The sequence below is a fragment of the Oncorhynchus clarkii genome, chromosome 8, assembly GCF_045791955.1.
Source record: "Oncorhynchus clarkii lewisi isolate Uvic-CL-2024 chromosome 8, UVic_Ocla_1.0, whole genome shotgun sequence".
Taxonomy (NCBI): Eukaryota; Metazoa; Chordata; class Actinopteri; order Salmoniformes; family Salmonidae; genus Oncorhynchus; species Oncorhynchus clarkii.
In genome coordinates this window covers 24360843-24384353 of record NC_092154.1, presented here as the reverse complement: position 1 = coordinate 24384353, position 23511 = coordinate 24360843, and the positions used below count along the sequence as shown (strand labels likewise).

The 23511-nt window shown below is 44.2% G+C and overlaps 1 protein-coding gene across 3 annotated transcripts in view; it reads right to left on the bottom strand.

Annotated features, from left to right (window-relative positions):
- Positions 1-525: 525 nt before the first annotated feature.
- The window catches only part of LOC139415152 (vasohibin 2), a 34764-nt gene continuing 11778 nt past the window's right edge, over positions 526-23511 (bottom strand). For 2 of the 3 annotated variants that reach the window (XM_071163018.1, XM_071163017.1), the window contains exons 4-8: positions 23010-23066; positions 22394-22468; positions 17440-17821; positions 14478-14596; positions 526-4931 (exon numbers count right to left, since the gene is read on the bottom strand). In XM_071163018.1, the coding sequence (XP_071019119.1) occupies positions 4862-4931; positions 14478-14596; positions 17440-17821; positions 22394-22468; positions 23010-23066 (703 nt within the window). In that variant the 3' untranslated portion in view covers positions 526-4861. The remainder of the gene's footprint in view (positions 4932-14477; positions 14597-17439; positions 17822-22393; positions 22469-23009; positions 23067-23511) is intronic. The other variant, XM_071163019.1, reaches the window with a different exon arrangement.

Here is a 23511-nt window from a genome sequence, read left to right as displayed (position 1 = left end):
TTGTAAGATATCTTTGACCAACAGTTGCATATCTGTATTCCCAGTCATGTGAAATCCATAGATTAGGGCCTAATACACTTATTTCAATTGACTGATTTCCTCATATGAACTGTAACACAATAATATCTTTGAAATTGTTGCCTGTTGCATTTATATTTTTGTTCAGTATAAATCTGCTCTCTGTGTCGTTGCATGTCACAGCTGCTGTAAAACAGATTAATAGAGATATGGAATCCTGTACCGGACTATATACAGAGCGATATCAGTACAGCACTATCCCAAAGAACTAGTAAGACCATAGCCTACTAGGGAATGTTATGACATTATTAATTTATATTTACTCCGATGGGGTCAAATCTACCTGGTCTAGTTGTGTGATATATTCAAATCTGGAATGATTTGATTGAATACCATAATTGTACATCCATTATGCCTGTGCCCCATGAAGAAATGTATTTTCACATTATTTCATTACCTACTTTCTGTCCTACCTGTTGAGTAAGAAATTACAGCAAAGACCGAATAGAAACATAAATCATTTTTTATTACAACACATGGTAGAGTTGATAAAAACCATTGTCAACCGATCAGTGTAACAGTAGGAGTTGGGAGGACATTATCTTCCACCCGCGGTCAAAATACAAAAATCACCCTGTCATCATCATACATGGAGAAAACCAGGGGCGGATTCTAAAGTCTCATTTCAATAGAATAGTGGTGCTGTAAGAAATGCTACCATTTGTTCTGCTATTGATCTTCCATCAGTACTTTTCCTTTTCAGCCAATGGGACAAATAGATCAGCCCTTTCCAGAAAGATATGAGAATAATACCAGCCAACTGGCAGCACCAGTGGCATGAGTATAAAAAATAACACTCTTAACACTCAGAGTCCTAGTACATTCCCATTTACGAGAAGAGGCCAAGAGAACACTCTTAACACCCAGAGTCCTAGTACATTCCCATTTACGAGAAAAGGCCAAGAGAACACTCTTAACACCCAGAGTCCTAGTACATTCCCATTTACGAGAAGAGGCCAAGAGAACACTCTTAACACCCAGAGTCCTAGTACATTCCCATTTACGAGAAGAGGCCAAGTGAACACTCTTAACACCCAGAGTCCTAGTACATTCCCATTTACGAGAAGAGGCCAAGTGAACACTCTTAACACCCAGAGTCCTAGTACACTCCCATTTACGAGAAGAGGCCAAGAGAACACTCTTAACACCCAGAGTCCTAGTACATTCCCATTTACGAGAAGAGGCCAAGTGAACACTCTTAACACCCAGAGTCCTAGTACACTCCCATTTACGAGAAGAGGCCAAGAGAACACTCTTAACACCCAGAGTCCTAGTACACTCCCATTTACGAGAAGAGGCCAAGAGAACACTCTTAACACCCAGAGTCCTAGTACACTCCCATTTACGAGAAGAGGCCAAGAGAACACTCCTCACGAAACGTACCTTAATACAGGAAAAGCAGTCTCATCTAAAAAGCTTGCTTTGAAAACAGCTAAATATTCAGTAACACTTAGTCCCAACAGCACATCATTGCCTTTCAAGTTATCAACCACTAAATGCAGAAGGTGGTGGTATATTATAGTGGTGGTAGCTGGTTTAGGTTACTCATATTACTCATGTTACTCGTTATTCAGATAACTTGATTCTGTTTTTCTTTTCTTTTTTTTTAAACACCATTTGGTAAATACAAAATGGATAAAAGAAATCTACAGTCATGAGTGGTACTGTTTTTCTTTAACCATTATCCCATTGGATGGTACTTCATTTTTCAAGCCTATTCAGTGGTCAAACAGCACAAACATAGCAAGACCTTTGAAAAATGATACTGCTACAATGTGGTGTGCTTCTTTAAAAAGCACACCTCGTCCAAAGAATATCGTCATCATCATCGTCACAACAAAGTGTTTTCACCACGTCATAAAAACAACAACCAGCACGATTAAACACTGCACTCAGTAACAGATGTGTTCAAGAAACAACGAATAATCACCAATAGAACTCAGCCACAACACAATTTAGCTCAACACTAAACAGTTAAGAGCACAACTCTAATCTAGCTACATCACTTAAGAGTATTATCTTTCAGTTCCCAGATTTGCAGCAGTGAAAGCAGTCTTTCCTCCCAGGAAAGCTGAAGCGTTAGATATGCAGTGGGTATGGTAAATGCAGTCTCCACTAAAGCTGACATTGCCTTCAAATTTCAGTCACGCTGTAAAGCTGAACTTCCGCAATGCATATTGAAAAGAGTGTTTAACAGTAAGTGCTTAACAGTAAGAATGTTAAACCTAGCCCGTATAGATTAGACAAACAATTGTATTGTGTAAAAGTGAAGCACATTGTGCTTCTATAGAGGATTGCAAAACCAAAGTCATACACTACATGGCCAAAAGTATGTGGACACCTGCTCGTCATCTCATTCCGAAATCACGGCGATTACTATGAAGTTGGTCCCCCTTTGTTGCTATAACAGCCTCCACTCTTCTGGGAACGCTTTCCGTCAGATGTTGGAACATTGCTGTGGGGACTTGCTTCCATTCAGCCACGAGCATTAGTGAGGTCGGCACTGATGTTGGGCGATTAAGCCTGGCTCACAGTCGGCGTTCCAATTCATCCACAAGGTGTTCGATGGGGTTGAGGTCAGGGCTCTGTGTAGGCCAGTTAAGTTCTTCCACACTGACAAACCATTTCTGTATGGACCTCGCTTTGTCATGCTGAAACAGGAAAGGGGCTTCCCCAAACTGTTGCCACAAAGTTGGAAGCACAGAATCGTCTAGAATGTCATTGTATACTGTATGCCTCTTCCAGAGTCAGTTTGGAACTCGGTAGTGAGTGTTGCAACCGAGGACAGACGGTTTTCACGTGCTACGCGCTTCAGCACATTTCCACTTCCCAATAACAGCACTAACAGTTGACCGGAGCAGCACTAGCACGGCAGAAATTTGATAAACTGTCTTGTTGGAAAGGTGGCATCCTATGACAGTGCCACATTGAAGTCACTGAGCTCTTCAGTATTGGTCATTCTACTGACAATGTTTGTCTATGGAGATTGCTTGGCCGTGTGCTCGATTTTATACACCTGTCAGCAACGGGTGTGACTGAAACAGCCGAATTCACCAATACATATACTTTTGGCCATGTATATTAAGCTGGTTATTTTGTGCTTATAGTCTTTCAGACGGCTGGTGCCAATAGTGTTGGCCTTGATGGTATACTCTCAGACTAGCAGCACCATTCACAATTTGATCGTTAGAATAAAAAATGTTAATTAGAAACATAAGAACTGATATGTTCTCAGCTCGTTCAGGATTCAAGAAAATGAGACTGGATTTCAATTCTGCTGCAATCTCGAAACTATTTAGATTGAGGAAGACATACAATGATTTATCATTTCCCTTTGATGTGCATAGCTTGTTTAACCAAAAGCTATAAAATGTTATATTGTTCAGTTGGCACCCTCCTGGATATCTGATGACTTTTGAATACTACAAAAAAAATGGAAACAATCTTCAACACCGCATCATGGCAGTTGAGATGGCATAGAAGCCTTGATTTGACTGATGTGTCTGTCTTGTGGTGTTCAGTTCAGTATTTGCATTCTTAACTTCAAGATTCTGTGATAGGATTCAGAAAGGCCTCAGGTTAGGAGCTACATAATATTATCAGACATGTTTTCGTATACGTCTGTATGCTGAGGTGTAACAGAGTTGACATTTTGAAGCAACACGTCACGGTCAAATTGTCTTGGGATTAAAAAGGTAATGTTCTGGCTAAGCTCCAAAGCATCATTGTCACAAGCTTTGATTTCCTTAAAAGATGAATTGATCTGGGACAGGTTTCCCAAAAGCATCATAAGCGATGGTTCTAACGTTGAACTTAGCCTTAAAATGCTTTTGGGAAACCGGGCCCAGCACTGTATCTGTGAGAGAGGAGGGTCTATAGAGACAGAGACAGGGGGGATAATCTAACCGAGAGTCAGCGTCAGGGCTGGGGTTTAGCAGAGTACTCAGCAGGCTCTCTGCTTGACTGCCCTGGTCTTTGGCCCCTCTCTGTTCCCCTCACCTCAAGCCTACAGTACCTCCTGTTTCCTCCAACTCTTCTCTCACCCTTTCACTTCCCACATCATCACACGGACTACAGCTCAGCCCAGCAGATAACTATTTAACATCCTCTACAGGCTTAGGCATTACAACAACCGTTCAGTCTATATATGAATTATATAGAAAACAAAAATAGATGATCAGTCACACTATTTGATCCTTTTTACATAATGTCAACATACTGTCGGCTATTTTTTTAACCCACAGACTCTGTTTTTAAAAACGAATCTTCACATTGTAAAAGTAAACGAAATGTGACTGTTGCTCTCCTACACAAAAGCACACAGGCTATTCAAAAACAGATTTTTTTAAAAACGATGTAGAGAATCCAACATATGTACTTCTCTAAACGCATGAGAGGTCTTGATATGATGTCTTCATGCAATTTAGGCATCAGTCCTTCATTAAAAACATAATAGATATGTATGCAAATGTATAATGTGGCTAATGCATGTGTGGAGGTGTATAATGAAACACACCTCTTGTTCAGGCTTTTGTTCGTCTGGTCATGAAGGACAGGAAATATATACCTTTGATATATTCAATGTATTTGTTCCTACTGGATGTCAGCCTCCAGTTTAGCACTGAGCATAATGTCATCATCTTCCCCCTACAGAAGAGGCTGGCAAAACCCTATAAATACTTTATAATTATGATATACACAATGTCAGGTGAATATATTTGAGGGAGGTGGACTGGGTGGTCAGAGTGGAGACCAGGAGAATGTAGTCCAGTTCCAAGGAGTCTCAGATGCGGATCTGGTAGCCGTCGGTCAAAGTGCTGAGTTCTGCAGGCTTTCGATCCAGAGCCGCAGGACTGAGAGAGAGAGAGAGGGACAAGACAAATGTAGTGTCATCATGTAGAGCAGTAAAAGACAAGAAGACAATCAAAGTAAGACCCAGTCACTTCAGTTGAGGAACTGTATGGGCACATCAGACACACTCAATAACTTCCTATTGAAGTGATTACAGTATCCTTAAAAAATATATATATATATTCCATCTAGTTTGTTTAATATAAGGAATGTGAAGTGATTTAAACTTTTACTTTTGATACTTAAGTATATTTAAAACCAAATACTTTTAGACCTTTACTCAAGTAGTATTTTACTGGGTGAATTTCATTTTTACTTGAGTCACTTTCTATTAAGGCATCTTTACTTTTACTCAAGTATGACAATTGGGTACTTATTCCACCACTGGACACACTCTATAACTTCATATTGAAGTGATTACAGTATTGGACACCTCTGACCCACTCTATATCTTCATATTGAAATGATTACAGTATTGGACACCTCAGACACACTCTATAACTTCATATTGAAGTGATTACAGTATTGGACACCTCAGACCCACTCAATAACTTCATATTGAAGTGATTACAGTATTGGACACCTCAGACCCACTCTATAACTTCATATTGAAGTGATTACAGTATTGGACACCTCAGATCCACTCTATAACTTCATATTGAAGTGATTACAGTATTGGACACCTCAGACCCACTCTATAACTTCATATTGAAGTGATTACAGTATTGGACACCTCAGACCCACTCAATAACTTCATGGAGGAAGATGGAGTGGAATAAAGAGAGGCAGGGGGCAGATAGAAAGGGAGTAGAGGGAGAGAGAAAGAAGAGAAGGGTTTGAAGTGTGAAGCAGCGGGGTAGTCTCAGTCAGCCAGTCATCTCTTTTTAATCCTGCTTTGTGATGGTGGTGTCCCGTCAGCTCAGCCCCGCACTGCTCCACTTCCCCTGTCACTGCTATCATGCTTACACACAGACACACACACCTGCATTCTCAAGCCCTAAATAACCACACACACAGCACCTTCCCTCTGACAAAAATACTTTTCAGTCCAGAGATCAAAGAGAAGAGGTATTTCTATAGAGGCTTATGGGTTAGACCTTCATAAATAAGCTCTCTCCAAAGTAACAAAGGTTTCCTATTTCCCTTCGAATGTCTTCGGTGTTCAATATTCTGCTTGACATGAAGCCCTGAAAGCACTTCTCCTGCCTGTGATCCTCTCACTCCATTCCCTCCCTCAGAGTGTATTTCCTGCTCACCATCCTTTCTCATTGATTTCCATCTCCCCCAGCTCCCTCTGCCAGAGAGAGCGCGAGAAGAACTCATCTCAACATCAAACCAGTCCAACAATGCAGGCGGTGTAAGCGTGTGCGTGTGTGTGTGTATGCTGGTATATGTGTATCTAAGACTACTTCCTCAGTGCCCTGGACAGCACACCTACTCCCTCCCCTGGTGATCCAATCAACAGCATTCTGTCTTCCAGGGAGAGGGGGAGCACAGAGCCCAGGATTTCAACACCCAGCGCACCCAGTCAGTCGATCAGTCAGCCAGAAAGGCGTCAAATTTCTCTGAGTACACCATTCTCACACAGTGGCTTCCAAGCAGCTCTGCTTAACAGCCCATCCTTCACCACAGGCCACAGAATTAACATCATTCCTCAACACAGAGAAACACCACTCTGCTTAACTATTCAGACTAAAGCCTGTAGACTTCACTAAGTCCTCTGGGAGGGCACAAATTACCTGTTGGTAGGCTTTGTTTCAGTGCTGATCAAAACAATTACAACTGTGTTGATTGAGCCCCTGTAAGGATCACAGCCTATGCATGGCTTTCACAGCTGATTACACACTGTTGAACAAAGAGCTTTGTTAAAGAATAATAGAGGAGAGGAGAGGAGAGAAGAGGAGAGGAGATGAGAGAAGAGGAGAGGAGATGAGAGAAGAGGAGAGGAGATGAGATAAGAGAAGAGGAGATGAGAGAAGAGGAGAGGAGATGAGAGAAGAGGAGAGGAGATGAGATAAGAGAAGAGGAGATGAGAGAAGAGGAGAGGAGAGAGGGCTGGACTGAAGAGGAGAATCTAGGGGCAGCAGAAGGACAGACACAGCAGTCAACACCCAGCCCACCGCAGAATAGACAACACCCATCCCACCGCAGAATAGACAACACCCATCCCACCGCAGAATAGACAACACCCAGCCCACCGCAGAATAGACAACACCCATCCCACCGCAGAATAGACAACACCCATTCCACTACAAAATAGACCACATCCAGCACACTACAGAATAAACCACATCCAGCCCACCACAGAATAGACAACACCCATACCACCACAGAATAGACAACACCCAGCCCACCACGGAATAGACAACACCCAGCCCACCACGGAATAGACAACACCCAGCCCACCACAGAATAGACAACACCCAGCCCACCACAGAATAGACAACACCCAGCCCATCACAGAATAGACAACACCCAGCCCACCACAGAATAGACAACACCCAGCCCACCACAGAATAGACAACACCCAGCCCACCACAGAAGAGACAACACCCAGCCCACCACAGAATAGACAACACCCAGCCCACCACAGAATAGACAACAACCAGCCCACCACAGAATAGACAACACCCAGCCCACCACAGAATAGACAACAACCAGCCCACCACAGAATAGACAACACCCAGCCCACCACAGAATAGACAACACCCAGCCCACCACAGAATAGACAACAACCAGCCCACCACAAAATAGACAACATCCAGCCCACCACAGAATAGACAACACCCAGCCCACCACAGAATAGACAACACCCAGCCCACCACAGAATAGACAACAACCAGCCCACCACAGAATAGACAACACCCATCCCACCACAGAATAGACAACACCCAGCCCACCACAGAATAAAGATAATGCCGAACTAAGATGAAGCCTGAGAACAAGGCTGACGTTTTAAGTATTCCTAACTAATTGTGTTTTTTATTTGTTTCTTTGCATTATTTGCAATGTATTTTTTTACTTATCTTGTACATAATGTTACTGCTACCGTCTCTTATGATTGAAAATAGCTTCTGGACACTAGAACTGCAATTACTCAATACGGACTGGCAGAATCCTTTTTTTCCTTTAACAAGTCCGACGAGCACATCGTGAATGATATACTGCTTTCCCGGGAACAGGCCCAGATCCCTGTCATTTGCTTGAAGAGAAGGCAGAGAAAAATGGTCCAGAGGGCGGGGCTGCCTTCTGAGATTTCGTAGGCGATTGAATAAAGCACCACTTCCTTTCATTCTGCTAGCAAACGCAGAAGATTAAACTACCAAAGGGACATTCAAAACTGTAATATCTTATGTTTCACGGAATCGTGGCTGAACGACAACATTATCAACATACAGCTGGCTGGTTATACGCTGTACCGGCAGGATACAACAGCGGCGTCTGGTAAGACAAGGGGCGGCGGACTATGTATTTTTGTAAATAACAGCTGGTGCACGATATCTAAGGAAGTAGAGTATGCTGTATAAGATAAGCTGTAGACTACACTATCTACCTAGAGAGATTTCATCTGTATATTTTGTAGCTGTCTACATACCACCACAGACTGATGCTGGCATGAAGAACACACTCAATGAGCTGTATTCCTCCATAAGCAAACAGGAAAACGCTCACCCAGAGACAGCGATCCTAGTAGCCAGGGACTTGAATGCAGAGAAACTTAAATCTGTTTTACCAAATTTCTATCAGCATGTTAAATGTGCAACCAGAGGGGGAAAAAAACTCTGGACCACCTTTACTCCACACACAGAGACCCATACAAAGCTCTCCCTCCAATTGGCAAATCTGACCATAATTATATCTTCTTGATTCCTGCTTACAAGCAAAACTAAAGCAGGAAGCACCAGTGACTCAATCAATAAAAAAATGGTCAGATGAAGCAGATGCTAAGCTACAGGACTGTTTTGCTAGCAGAGACTGGAATATGTTCAGGGATTCCTCCGATGGCATTGAGGAGTACACCACATCAGTCATTGGCTCATCAATAAGTGCATCGATGACATCGTCCCCACAGTGACCGCACGTACATACCCCAACCAGAAGCCATGGATTACAGGCAACATCCGCACTGCGCTAAAGGCTAGAGCTGCTGCTTTCAAGGAGTGGGACTAACCCAGAAGCTTATAAGAAATCCCGCTATGCCCTCCGACGAACCATCAAACAGGCAAAGCGTCAATACAGGACTAAGATCGAATCATACTTCACCAGCTCTGACGCTCGTCGGATGTGGCAGGGCTTGCAAACTATTACAGACTACAAAGGAAAGCACAGCCGAGAGCTGCCCAGTGACACAAGCCTACCAGACGAGCAAAACTACTTATATGCTCGCTTTGAGGCAAATAACACTGAAACATGCATGAGAGCACCAGCTGTTCCGGAAGACTGTGTAATCACGCTCTCCGCAGCCGATGTGAGTAAGACCTTTAAACAGGTCAACATTCACAAGGCCGCAGGGCCAGACGGATTAGCAGGACGAGTACTGCGAGTATGTGAACTGGCAAGTGTCTTCTCTCACATTTTTCAACCTCTCCCTGTCCGAGTCTGTAATACCAACATGTTTCAAGCAGACCACCATAGTCCCTGTGTCCAAGAACACTAAGGTAATCTGCCTAAATGACTACCGACCCGTAGAACTCACATCTGTAGCCATGAAGTGCTTTGAAAGGCTGGTTATGGCTCACATCAACACCATTATCCCAGAAACCCAAGACCCACTCCAATTTGCATACCGCCACAACAGATCCACAGATTATGCAATCTCTATTGCACTCCACACTGCCCTTTCACACCTGGACAAAATGAACACCTATTTGAGAATGCTATTCATTGACTACAGCTCAGAGATCAACACCATAGTGCCCTCAAAGCACATCAATAAGCTAAGGACCCTGGGACTAAAAACCTCCCTCTGCAATTGGATCCTGGACTTCCTGGCGGGCCGCCCCAGGTGGTAAGGTTAGGTAACAACACATCCGCCACACTGATCCTCAACACAGGGGCCCCTCAGGGGTGCGTGCTCAGTCCCCTCCTGTACTCCCTGTTCACTCATGACTGCACGGGCAGGCACGACTCCAACACCATCATTAAGTTTGCCAATGACGCAACAGTGGTAGGCATGATCACCGACAACGACGACACAGCCTATAGGGAGGAGGTCAGAGACCTGGTCGTGTGGTGCCAGGACAACAATCTCTCCCTCAGCGTGATCAAGACAAAGGAGATGATTGTGGAATACAGGAAAAAGATTCTCATCGACGGGGCTGTAGTGGAGCAGGTTGAGAGTTTCAAGTTCCTTGGTGTCCACATTACCAACAAACTAACATGGTCCAAGCACACCAAGACAGCTGTGAAGAGGGCACGATAATACCTATTCCCCCTCAGGAGACTGAAAAGTTTTGGCATGGGTTCTCAGATCCTCAAAAGGTTCTACAGCTGCACCATCGAGAGCATCCTGACTGGTTGCATTACTGCCTGGTATGGCAACTGCTCGGCCTACTACCGCAACGCACTACAGAGGGTAATGCGAACGGCCCAGTACTGTACATCACTGGGGCCAAGCTCTCTGCCTCTATATCAGGCGGTGTCAGAGGAAAGCCCTAAAAATTGTCATAGACTGTTCTCTCTGATACCGCATGGCAAGCGGAACCGGAACGCCAAGTCTAGATCCAAGAGGTTTCTAAACAGCTTCTACCCCCAAGCCATAAGACTCCTGAACATCTAATCAAATGGACATGCAGACTATTTGCATTGCCCCCCCCCCCCTTTTTTTACACCGTTGCTACTCTGTTGTTATCAACTGTGCATAGTCAACTCTACCTACATGAACATATTACCGCAACTAACCGGTGTCCCCGCACATTGACTCTGTACCGGTACCCCCCCTGTATATACTCTCGCTATTGATATTTTACTGCTGCTCTTTAATTACTTGTAACTTTTATTTCTTATTCTTATTCATATATATTTTTTAACTGCATTGTTGGTTAGGGGCTCGTAAGTAATTTCACTGTAAGGTCTACCTACACCTGTTGTATCCGGCGCATGTGACAAATACAATTTGAATTGAATAGACAACACCTAGCCCACCACAGAATAGACAACACCCAGCCCACCACAGAATAGACAACACCTAGCCCACCACAGAATAGACAACACCTAGCCCACCACAGAATAGACAACACCCAGCCCACCACAGCCCATGCAGAACCGACAACAGCCAGCCAATCTACTGTACAGGCTGCCGCTACAATGTACAGCTACAGAGGAAAGATAGTAGGAGATACAAACAGTAATGACAATGACAAGGCCCTTGGTCTGACCACTCTTAGCTTTCCTTGCCTCAACAACATCACTGAATATTTAACTTCTCCGAAAACAGGTTTACATGCAGTATTGTAGTCCATTAGAATGACCTTGCATTTGATATTAAGAAACCGGGTGTGTCTAGAGACTCTAAAATGTATTTCCTTCAAAAGCAAAGGTTTCTTGGAGAGTGGGCTAAACCTCTAATTGATAAAGCCAGATGACAGTGACACAGAGTGATAGAGTAGAGCGCTGCCCTGGAGCATTCTGTCTCCCTGTCTGACTGCTGCTTTCCTTTGCCTGAGAGGAAGATCCCAAGGAAGAATACAATATTCATACATACCCCATCATATACCTTCATCGCCATGGAGACTAGTTCACCTCTATCTTCAACTTGCATCTCCTGCAAAGTCTTTGTCTATTAAGTGAAGTTCATTTCAGCCTTTCTCTCAGCTTTACATGTCTGTGTGTATGAGAAGGATCCCTATGAGCTGAAACCACCTGCTGAGCAGAGCTCTGGATAACTGCATAGAGTGCATTACCTCCTGATTCAGTCTTTTTAACGGCACTGCTAACACATCTATGGGTTCATCTACTGAAGCATTCATCCACAACAGAGGGGATTTTCCAAGCTATTCAGGGATACATCACGCTCTCAGTGTAGCTTTTATTCACCATTTAACCAATTAGATTTAATACGTTCATAAACCACTGTGGGAATAAACATCCAGTCTTCACAAATCAATGTTATTTGGCAGCGCACATTCGCCCCATTAAACAAACCCCATATCTACAAATCTCCGAGCGGCGCCACTCGATGAGCAGGCAGTGGATGGAGGGAGGGCATTAGCAGGCTTCCAGAGATCTGTTAGAGTTACTCTCCACTCTTTGTACACAAACTCTGACTGCTGATGACATTTTCTGAGGCGCTGGCTGAATAAACATTTCTATAACATGGATAGACTATGTCGGTTGCGTCTGGATTTGAGGTGAATTATTGAATATGTTGTGACAGAGGGACACTGCTCCCTAGGGGGCGACATGGTAAGACATGGGACACGAGGACATATCAGGGGGTGGAAAAGACTCTTCCTCAATAATTAACATCTCACAGGAGGCGACAGGCAGAGAAGTGGGTGTCTAAGAACAGGCCCGAAATAACTCTGTCAGATTGGGGGGTGGTGCTGAACACATAGACCTTGGCCTGAAGCCCCTCTTTAAATGTCACTGTTGTTCTCTTAGAAGAGCCCCCTCCCACTCCTTTGGTCTGTCAGGATAGACAATGTACTTCATTGTTCTCAATTACTACGGTGTAGAAGCCACTTCAAGTGGTGATTACGCACACGCACGGACACACATTCACAAACGCATACACACATATAAATGTACGTAAGCATGCACGCACACACACAAACAAGCGTGCACACACACAAAACCACGCACACACACACACCAGATGCCAAAGGATAAAAGGTTTCCTATCATGTCAAATCACATCACACATATCCGTAATGCAGGCATGACAGAAATCCCCAGGTGTCCATTCCTACAGGGGCGTGGGTTACATCATTAGGCTTTGGGTTGCTGAGATGATTGGTACTATGATAAAAACCAAGTATCAAGCCTATCTTCTCTGTCGGAGATAGGCTGGGGATTACCAGAAGGCATCTGTCTCATGCATGTGGATCCTCCTCTCCGTGTGTGTTCCCTGAGCGACGCTGCAGCTGCTGCACTGAGTCAGCCCCAGAGCCTCTGCCTGCCCTCTGCCAGCTGAGAGGAGACCAAACCAGGCCAGGAGGATGGGAAAAGAGGGCTCTCATCTCGCAAGATAGCAACAGGGCACTCTGTGTGTGTGTGCTTGTGTGTGTGTGTGTGTGTGTGTGCTAAAAAAAAATTGCGTTTGTTTTTAAATAAAGTATCAGTGAGAGTGGGAGACAGGTGACTCTCCAGAGTTTCTCTCCGAGCCTCCATCTTGTCAGAGAAACCGCCTTGACAACACTTCCAGTCCAGTTACTCTGTCTATCTCTGTGTGACATGCTCAGTCAACAGCAGACTTAAGCATAGCCCAGAGAAATTATGGGAAATGACCTAAGAGTCCATGCATAAATCCCAGGATGCCTTCTGCACAGAATTGAGGTAGAAGTTGCCCTTCAACACAGATCTAGGATTACACTAGCCCCATTCCTAAACTTAACCAATAGAGGATGAGACAAGATCTGACTCTGTATCAGTGGTTTGTGGGGAGGGGCAACATCTTCCAACTCCACTCAACAGTGCACATATCCCAGCAGCCTCTTTGTTAGGGCAGGGTCTTCCTGAATCCTCCCAGTGTGCTGGTGAGTGATAATAGGAGTGAACACATTCCTTCTATAAGAGACACTATGCTGGCCTGGCTGGGGCTTTCAGAAAACAAATACTTTTCCCTGTGATTCTGCTGCTGTGCTGTCAGAATGGACCATCAACCCAGTATACACTCACGAGTAGGCTACATACCATAGGCATGCACATTGCACACATTCACTCCCTCGCCTACACACTGAAGCCAGTGTGCTTAAAAGTTAAAGTTAAAGTTAACTCTGTACTCCAAGTTCACCCAGATTAGCTAATGTCAGTATCTGATCTAGTCCTGCTTCTTAGTCCTCACAGTTTCCTCTAACTGGAGCTGACAAGAGTGTGATAGACTGAACTCTACATGAACTGGGTTCCTTAGCCGGGAAGCAAGACAGGGAAAGGGGGTTGATAGAAGAAGAGAACTGCAATAATCTACAGAAAACAAAGACTCTGTTAACGCCTTAGAGTTCAGCGACTTCAGAAAGTGTGCCAGCCCTCGTTAATACAAAAACAAGATGGAAAACATTCCAGCCAATTCATCTCTCTCTAACATAATAGCATCAAGCCAAGTAATCAAGATGGGGCATTGAGAGCTTTTATAGTTGATCAACAGTTGATTTCTATGAATTATACATTTTACTCATGCATATCCAATCAGATCTGTATTATATATATTACAATTTGTGACCAATGAACATGAAACAAATTATATTTTAAAGTAACCTGATGTGAACTCTCCCTAATTGTTAGGAAGTGTTGAGATGTCAATATAAAACTACCTAAGAAAGGCCATTCCATCTTCCAGCTTCTGTCTAAGTGATGCTAATAACTCGAGATTGATTCCCAGGGATACTTACGACTTGTCTCTCCGGTGGATGTGGCGTCTTTGGGGGCTGCTCTGTCGGCGGCGGGGGGAGAGAGACTTGCCTCTGCTCCGTTCTTTGATGGGAGACTGGGCACTAGACGACTTCAGGATCTGAGAGAAAACAAAAAAAGAACAGATAGGGAGTCTACATGATAAGAGACGGTTTGAGCTGCAGTTTTTTTACTGCACTGATATTTAAGTGATTTTGTTTACAGCTGCAAGCTTCAGAGGAGGCGCTGCAGACATGTTCATCATTCAGTGGGCCCATTTGCCGCAGGCCATGTGCTGGGGAAATGAAAGGTTCCACTTCAATAAAAAGAGCAGTCGAAGACGTTCACTTTTAATGACACAGTTGGATCTCAGAGACAAAGAGTGTAAAAGAGTCGACTGTGAGCCAATGTAGGGAGAAGAGACTAACAAGATAGTAATGAAGCCAGCCTCCCAGGCAACACAATGGTACCCCATTAACCCAATCAGCCCACTAGTCAACTCCCTCTGCAAACTCAATTACGCAGCACCCATCTGTCTCACAGGCACGCACACTAAGAGACACGCAGGACTTGTACTGGAATACTACTGACGTCCGCCACTCGATTAGCAGAATTTGAGTTTCATGGTCACCTAATAAGAGCTCACTCCTGACCGACATTTGGAGGAGAGACAGGAGAGGGATCATGAATTCCTGGAATGAACACACAGGAAGTAGCTCATATTCCGTGCTCCAGTAACCACATGCAGCTGAAAGCATAGGCAGGATGTTAGTCATAAGGTTGGTGATACATGTAAGGATATACAGTATGTGCTGTAGTGGAGGAGGGTTATAAGCACAGCCAATGATCTCCTATATGAAATGCAAGCTCTGTCTGAGTTGTGCATAGGAAACACTCTACAGGAATTTCCCAACTGGTTTTTGAGCAAGTGAAAAGGTGGTTGTGAGTTTTTCACCTTCCAGAAATACAGTGATATCTATTTATACACTGGCACATTTTTGGTATGCACTGTAAGAATGTAAAATTTCTACAGTATTCACATGACTGACATGAACTATGTACGGCTAACGAGGGTGAAACACAGAGGTCAAGGCTGTGTCTCCAGCACTGGGCAGCTGGGAACTGACCTACATTTACTGCTGCTGTTATAGTCAGCTCCAGACGCACCATCCTATGACCATCCCCCAGCACCACTAGCTATCACCACCATGCAACAGCTGATGCAAGGGAGTCTGGGATACACAGTCCAACCAGCTTCTTGCTCTCTATCCATTTCTCTTTATCTCCCTAATCTCTGTCTCTCTCGTTCTCTCTTTCGCTCTCTGCTCCACTGAGGGTAACTCCAGCCTTAATTATCCCTGAAGATTCATATTACACCTTTCGCCTCTCTGTGGCGGCTGCTCTGCTTTCAGACCTGAATTGTGGGGGGGGAGGGGGGGGGGGGGGGGGGGGGGGGGGGTTTATGACATGACGCCGTTCCAGACGGATGTCAAGCCAAAGCAACGCTAACAAGTTAAACGTTCCCTCGGGGATGACCCAGGGACAGTAGACTAGAGAGTTAATTTACTGTGGAAAACTTTTTCACCCCAACAGAGTTCAAAATGTACAGTTGAAGTCGGAAGTTTACATACACTTAGGTTGGAGTCATTAAAACTTGTTTTTCAACCACTCCACAAATTTCTTGTTAAGACCTCCGCAAGTCTGGTTCATACTTGGGAGCTCCCCAAGTCTGGTTCATCCTTGGGAGCAATTTCCAAAGACCTGAAGGTACCACGTCCATCTGTACAAACAATAGTACGCAAGTATAAACACCATGGGACCACGCAGCCGTCATACCGCTCAGGAAGGAGACGTGTTCTGTCTCCTAGAGATGAACGTACTTTGGTGCAAAAAGTGCAAATCAATCCCAGAACAACAGCAAAGGACCTTGTGAAGATGCTGAAGGAAACAGGTAAAAAAGTATCTATATCCACAGTAAAACAATTCCTATATCGACTTAACCTGAAAGCGCACTCAGCAAGGAAGAAACCACGGCTCCAAAACCGGCATAAAAAAAACAGACTACGGTTCCATCTTTATGTTTGGAGGAAAAAGGGGGAGGCTTGCAAGCCGAAGAACACCATCCTAATCGTGAAGCATGGGGCTGGCAGCATCATGTTGTGGGGGTGCTTCGCTGCAGGAGGGACTGGCGCCCTTTACAAAATAGATGGCATCATGAGGGTGGAAATTATGTGGATATATTGAAGCAACATCTCAAGACATCCGTCAGGAATTTAAAGCTTGGTCGCAAATGGGTCTTCCAAATGGACAATGACCCCAAGCATACGTCCAAAGTTGGGGCAAAATGGCTTAAGGACAACAAAGTCAAGGTATTGATTGGAGTGGCCATCATAAAGCCCTGACCTCAATCTTATAGAAAAGTTACGGGCAGAACTAAAAAAGCGTGTGCGAGCAAGGAGGCCTACAAACCTGACTCAGTTACACCAGCTCTGTCAGGAGGAATGGGCCATAATTCACGCAACTTATTGTAGGAAGCTTGTGAAAGGCTACCTGAAACGTTTGACCCAAGATAAACAATTTAAAGGCAATGCTACCAAATACTAATTGAGTGCATGTAAACTTCTGACCCACTGGGAATGTGATGAAAGAAGTAAAAGCTTAAATAAATAATTCTCCACTATTATTCTGACATTTCTGACCAAAGACAGGTAATCTTTACTAGGATTAAATGTCAGGAATTGTGAAAAACGGAGTTTAAATGTATTTGGCCAAGGTGTATGTAAACTTCCGACTTCAACTGAATATTGTACCCTAAACGTCATAGTATTTTTCAAAGTTACAGTATTGTAGATACTAAGCCCAGGAAATGTATGAACGGATGGCAGTGAGGCGTCAAGTAATCAATCAAATTTGACACGTGACCTCTCATGTCTGCCCATGTGAGAAAGTACGACAACATGTCACCTTCATCCTCATGTCTCGGCCATGCTTCTCCAGCTCCTTCCTCATGTCCTCTCTCCCCAGACGGGCGGCATTGAGCACCAGGTACTTCCACTCGATAGGCTGGAAGACGTGCGGGTCGTGGGGCACGTACAGGCCGATCTTCACCTTCTTCAGGGTGTGCTGGTAGCGGCGGTACGAGTCCTCGAACTCCAACACCAGGTCGCTGAGCGTGCGGAAGGTCAGGGCCTTGTCCATGAGGTCTTGGCGGCGACTCATGCCCAGTGTGCCATAACGTCCGTTGCAGTAGACGCCCAGCACCACATGGTGGAAGTGGTTACCTGAGAACTGGGTCTTGAAGCTGATGGGAAAACGCTCCACCGAGGTCAGCCCATTGGTCAGGTAGCTGACGCAGCTTGGGTCAAGGACGTTAACTGAGATCATTAGCAAAAAATACAGTTTCATGGAATTTAACACAGTCTACTAAATGGTTATTATTTAGACAGAGAGAGAGAGACGGAGAGAGCATGATGGAGCGAGAAAGAGAAAGAGGGAGCGAGGACAGAGCTTAAGCCCCATGGTCAATGGTGTTAGCATCATTAGCATCATCAACAATAACTTAAAAGTTTTCAGAGATTTAATACTTTCTAATTATCTCCTAAATCGTGATTACTTGATGTTTACTGCTGTTGACAAGCAGCATCAGAGAGAGAGAAGGGCGTATGGAGGCCAGTTTTAAGCCTCTCTCAGAAATTCATTATATTTCCATAAACTCATTAGCTATCTGGCATTTGCTTTGAACGCAAAAACACACCCACACTATCTCTAAATCAATCAGCTAATGGAGGGAGTCAATGAGAGGGCTCAAAGCTGAGAGGAGGCGTTTTCATTATAACAGACCCAGTACAGACTATAGAATATCTCTGCAGAAACAATACATCTTTCACAAGACATTCGCATTCTTAACATGAATTCCTTCCAAATCAGCGCATCATAGGACAGGATACCATTACAAAAAGACTAAGGCCCATTTCCAATAAAAGTGGGGACTTTTATTAAGCAACCAGACTCATAAATCAAGCTCAAAGACTGCTTTTCCTAAAAGTCCCAGGAATACATTGCTGTGGTGTCCTAACGTGGACTCTCACACAGCACACCAGGCTAGCCTCATTCTCCCTGGGACATATACTCTATTTGTGGTAGTGGCTCCCCAGAACCTTTATGTAACTGGCCTGTGGACCCATTACAGCATGTCTGGATGACACACGATGAGGCAGACTGGACTAATCTGTCCTGCCCAGGGAAGAAGGGGGCGGAAGGGGACTTGGTGGATGGTGGAACTGGGTTATCTAGGACCAGGAGAGGCACTATATGGTGACACACACAGGAACAGGAAACTCCACTGTGCGTGTCAGTGACCTAAGGACCAGTAACGAGCGACTGGCGAATTCAACCCGACTGACTAGGTCAATTACAGATACTGGAGTGTGAACCCTTTACACAAGACTTTGAGACCTTCTAGCCTGAGCAGCACTCTGATGTTTATATCACTGTTGTCCATACATCTATCATGCATCTATGATCTAATCATCCGTATCACCATCCTTTTTATTGATGCTTCATGTTTTCAGTAAGCAGGCCGTTTAAGCTGCACTCAACACTCTGCAGTGTTGTGCAGTATCATCACAAGCTGCTACTGTGGGTGAGAGAACACAATGAATCTGAGAGATGGAGCACATTTCAGGACACACTGACTGGTTTGTGGTTTGGCTCTGTCTCTCCTCAGCTACCAGCAACCATCTGTTTCAAGCTCTCACACACCGAGCCCTCTCAATGGCTTGAGCGCCTGTCCGTCATCTCAACACCCCACCAGCCACAGCACAGTACAGTCCTCTCATTAGATAATCATAGAGGCCAGCCGACAGAGCCTCACCACCAGTTTGATGGCTGCTTTGGGGATTCTCTTTTTCCTGCCGCAATGACAATGAACACAACATTCATCATTTAAAAAAGGCATCTCTGTAGCGCTCGTGTACGTTTATGAGTCGTGTTTCACAAGCAAGATTCTTGGATAGCGATATTCACAGAGAATGCCTCAAGTAAATCAAGTGAACATAGCTCTTGAGGTTCGAGAGAAGGGTGACAGGTATTATTTAATATCCCCACAGGACAGTAAGCACCATGAGTAGAGGTTATGGTTGACATGAACATGTTGATGAGTCACACATTGTGTTTCCACATGAGAAATAACCTGCACTGGGAGAATACAGCCAGGCAGCAGAAATAATCTCCCTCAGAAAGAAGACTTTGTTCTGACACCTTGTTTCTTCACAGAGTAGCAAGCGCAGCGCGGCGTCTGTTGCAGAATGTTGGTGTGATTATTCATTGAGGTGGCAGTTAGAGAAGAAAAAAAGAAGCCAGAGGCTACGAATGAGGAGTTTTCAACCCCGCGCCACCCCCCTGGAAACCTCTTTCTCAAAACGATTTACCGCCTGTGTGTCTTGCTTGTTGATACTGTATGCTGTGTACATATAGCTTACCTAAATACTGTAGCTGCATGTAGGCTAACTCCCCTCCAGAAAAAGAACATGAACTATGTCGTGCTTATGTTTGCATTGATTACTGTTACAACAGAAAAATAACTCAAATTGTTAGAACAAGCGGCAGCGGAGTCACGGCATGAGTGAACACTGAGCAGGAGCTGGAAGGACCCGGAGTGCAGAAATCTCTGCAGGTCCCAGAAAATCTGGAACCGCAGCCACTCTGAAAAAGAAAGAAAGAATCTCAGTCCTCCCTGTGGCAGCTGGGTCCACACACACACACACTGCTTCTCTATAATTAATGGGCTATTAACTACAAAAAGATCACATTACCCATGATGCAAGGCATGTGATCCACCCCAATAGTAGCATACTTCCAGTCCTCTTATCTGCCACCAGGCAAGCACTCTTTCCGTCACCTGGGTAAGATTAATGTTACCATGGAAACCAAGCTAAGAGACGTATGACTCTATAAGGCTTGTGTTTACTAGCTCTAGCAGCTCTCTGCTGCTTTGACACCTGAGCACTGAGCTGGGTGAACTCCAGGGAGACGTTGCAATTATTAATTACATGCCTGTTAACTGCCCACCGAGCCCTTCTCCAACCGAACAGCATATTTCCAGTTAAACGACAAACACTGTCAGTGTTTAGAAGATTAAGACAACCGCTTGCACTGTCGCCATGATGCTCTGGGAGATGGCCCACAGTAAATATGATCCATGATGCACCACTGTGGGATCCAAAAGAGGGTCAGCGCTTTACGATAGTAAAACCGTCTGCAGTCCGAATTAAAACGGACATTAACCCCGATCCATTACTTTCACTGTTTTCTAAAGTATTAAACTAATCCCCCCTCACTTGCCCTAATTCTTTGATGTTCCGACAATCCTCCTGACAGCTTAAAGCAGGGTTTCCTGCCCCCCCCCCCCCCCCCCCCGGGTGCACGTTTTTTGTTGTTGCTTTAGTACTACACATAATCAAGCTTTGATTATTTGAAGTGTTATGGCAACAACCAAAATGAGCACCCAGGTGGGGCCCCAGGACCCAGTTTGGGAAACCCTGGCCTAAAGAATAGGTATAACATTTGTGACAATGATAAGAGCATCCAGAGTTGAATTAAAGGGAACTTTTAAAGGGAACTCCTCTTTCCATGTACTAAATCACATGATTTCATGTCTTCTAAATCCAGGCTCTGGTTAATGGTGCTGCTTCAAAAGGTTGAAGAATACATGTCCAAGACCTAATGAAACAGTTAGATTATTGTAATTTAAAAAAATCATAAACTCTGTTTCTTCTCTCTGTGATACTCGGAATCTCTTATCGGTAGTAGAGGAACCTGCCTTGGTGGGTCCTAATAATGCAGCATGCTACTGGTGGTTTAATGCTACTGGTGGTTTAATGCTACTGGTGGTTTAATGCTACTGGTGGTTTAAGCTCAACACAAAGAAACGGCTGTGGTGGTTGAATTTGAGCGACAACAGAGGTTGTATCATAAGATAACATGAGTATACTACGCTCCATTTACTCAGCCATTAACAGAACAGAACTACGAGCCATGCTGTAACAGTTGAGGATGTCTTTATCTACCTGTTAATGATGCATGAACAGAGTGAGTCAGTGAGTATCTGAACATATCAACTCGTTTTTTATCTTAGCATACAGCTTGGCTGACTCCGATCTCGGAGATGAGACCCTGTCGGTTGCAAGTTGAGCTCATCATCTTCGTCAATGAGGGTTAACAGGTTTGGTCCCACATGACAGACTGGGACATAAAGATGGAATCCGCAGTGGGGGGGAAACAGGGCCACTGTCCGTTCCACGGCCATTATTGTTTTGTTTTTTTGTTTTTTTTATGAAGCAGAGGTTAGGAGGAGCGCTGTTGCCGTGTCAAAACAAATTGTATTACATACGCTGCTGTTCTGTCACGTGTGCTATGATGTACAAGGGAGAAAACTGTTTTCGTTGTTTGCAGTAACTTTGCAAACGGACGTGGCAGTTTCACCATTAAGGATTACAACTTTAAGCCTATGACATAAACCTAGAGAAAAGCCGGTCTTTCTTCATGAGTGAGACGAGCCTGCAGTGTGAATGTCCAGGCTGCCTACAACCTTGACCGAGGATAAACCTGTGTGCCCCTAAGCTTGACAGTAACCGTTTGTGAAAAGGCCCAGCAGCCAAGCTGCTCTAAATGGCAATGTGTGAGACACTGCAGAAACTTTGCTCTGCCTGTCTGACTACATGCTTTGAACTTTTAGACTCTTGTTTCCTAGCAACAGGGAAATCTGTGAGCCTTATTGAGCCTAAGCGGGAACATTAGACTACATATCTCATTGATTTCAAGAGTTTCATCGGGCACATCGTGACCTGAAACAGATCGGCTCCAACTCCCACTGGTTAATGTGTATCTCTGAATGTGCCTACAGACGATGAAAGGATACATTCCAAGGATGACAGCTTCAAGGCATTTGATTGGAAGAGATTCCCTGATCATTTCCCTCGCAGTCTCCATCAACCTAAAAGGGAACAGAGATGTTTGTTGTGAATATTATTGTTTCATACCAAGTCCTCTTCGGTGCTTTATGCAGAAAGTGACACAATGGTATAATCTCATCAAACAGGATTACAACAAACAAATAGTGTCAAGGACAAGCCAAGCACATTAATGAAAGCACCATCTTCTAAAGACAATGACCCCTTTTACTTATTTTCTATACAATGTCAAATGTTCTGGTTGTTTTTGCAGTACATGCCGTACCTAGCATGTGTACTCAGGGTGAAGAACACAGACAGAGGACGGCTATTTACAACCTCTGAACTGGCCTATATTCTTCTACAGGGGGGTAGGCCGCCATTGTAAATAAGAATTTGCTCTTAACTGACTTGCCAAGTTAAATAAAGGTTGAATAAAAACAAAATAAATACAGACACATGTGGATTCCCAGAGTAGTGGGACCTCTCTCCTGGCTCTGTAAAGTTACGGCAGCAGACAGTAAAGACACACAAAGACAAGCCAATGGGAAAAAAACACAGAAATGGCCTCACAGCCTCACTTACCCACACAATGGTCTAGTTTTCCTTATCTCAAAGAACTGAGTTCCTGTGTGATTGTATCTAACAGACAGTTAAGGGAATGTACGTTATTTATAATGAGGGATACCTGGAGAACCTCTGAAATTTAAATGGATGGCCCTCCCTTCAGTGAAATATATTTTTACCCAACCCTCCCTGAATGCATGAAAAAAAAAAACAGGTGACCCTCCATTATACCCAAAATAATATTTAAAACAGAAAGTGGATAGTAGAGAACAGACACTAACTCCAACAAAGCCCTTTTGTTGTCAGTAGCCTAAAGTCAAATTAAAATGAAGACTGTTTAAATGAATTACTTGAATATGGCTTTTTTGTGAGGTCAATAACTCTGCTAAATAGCTTTATTATGGGCAACTAAACATATTGTTCTTATTAAAATCAATTATAGCAGCAGCAAGCTTCCTTCTCATCTTCGCGCTCTCCTTCTCAAACTGAACAGGAAATCAGGAGGCCTAGTCCGCGCGCA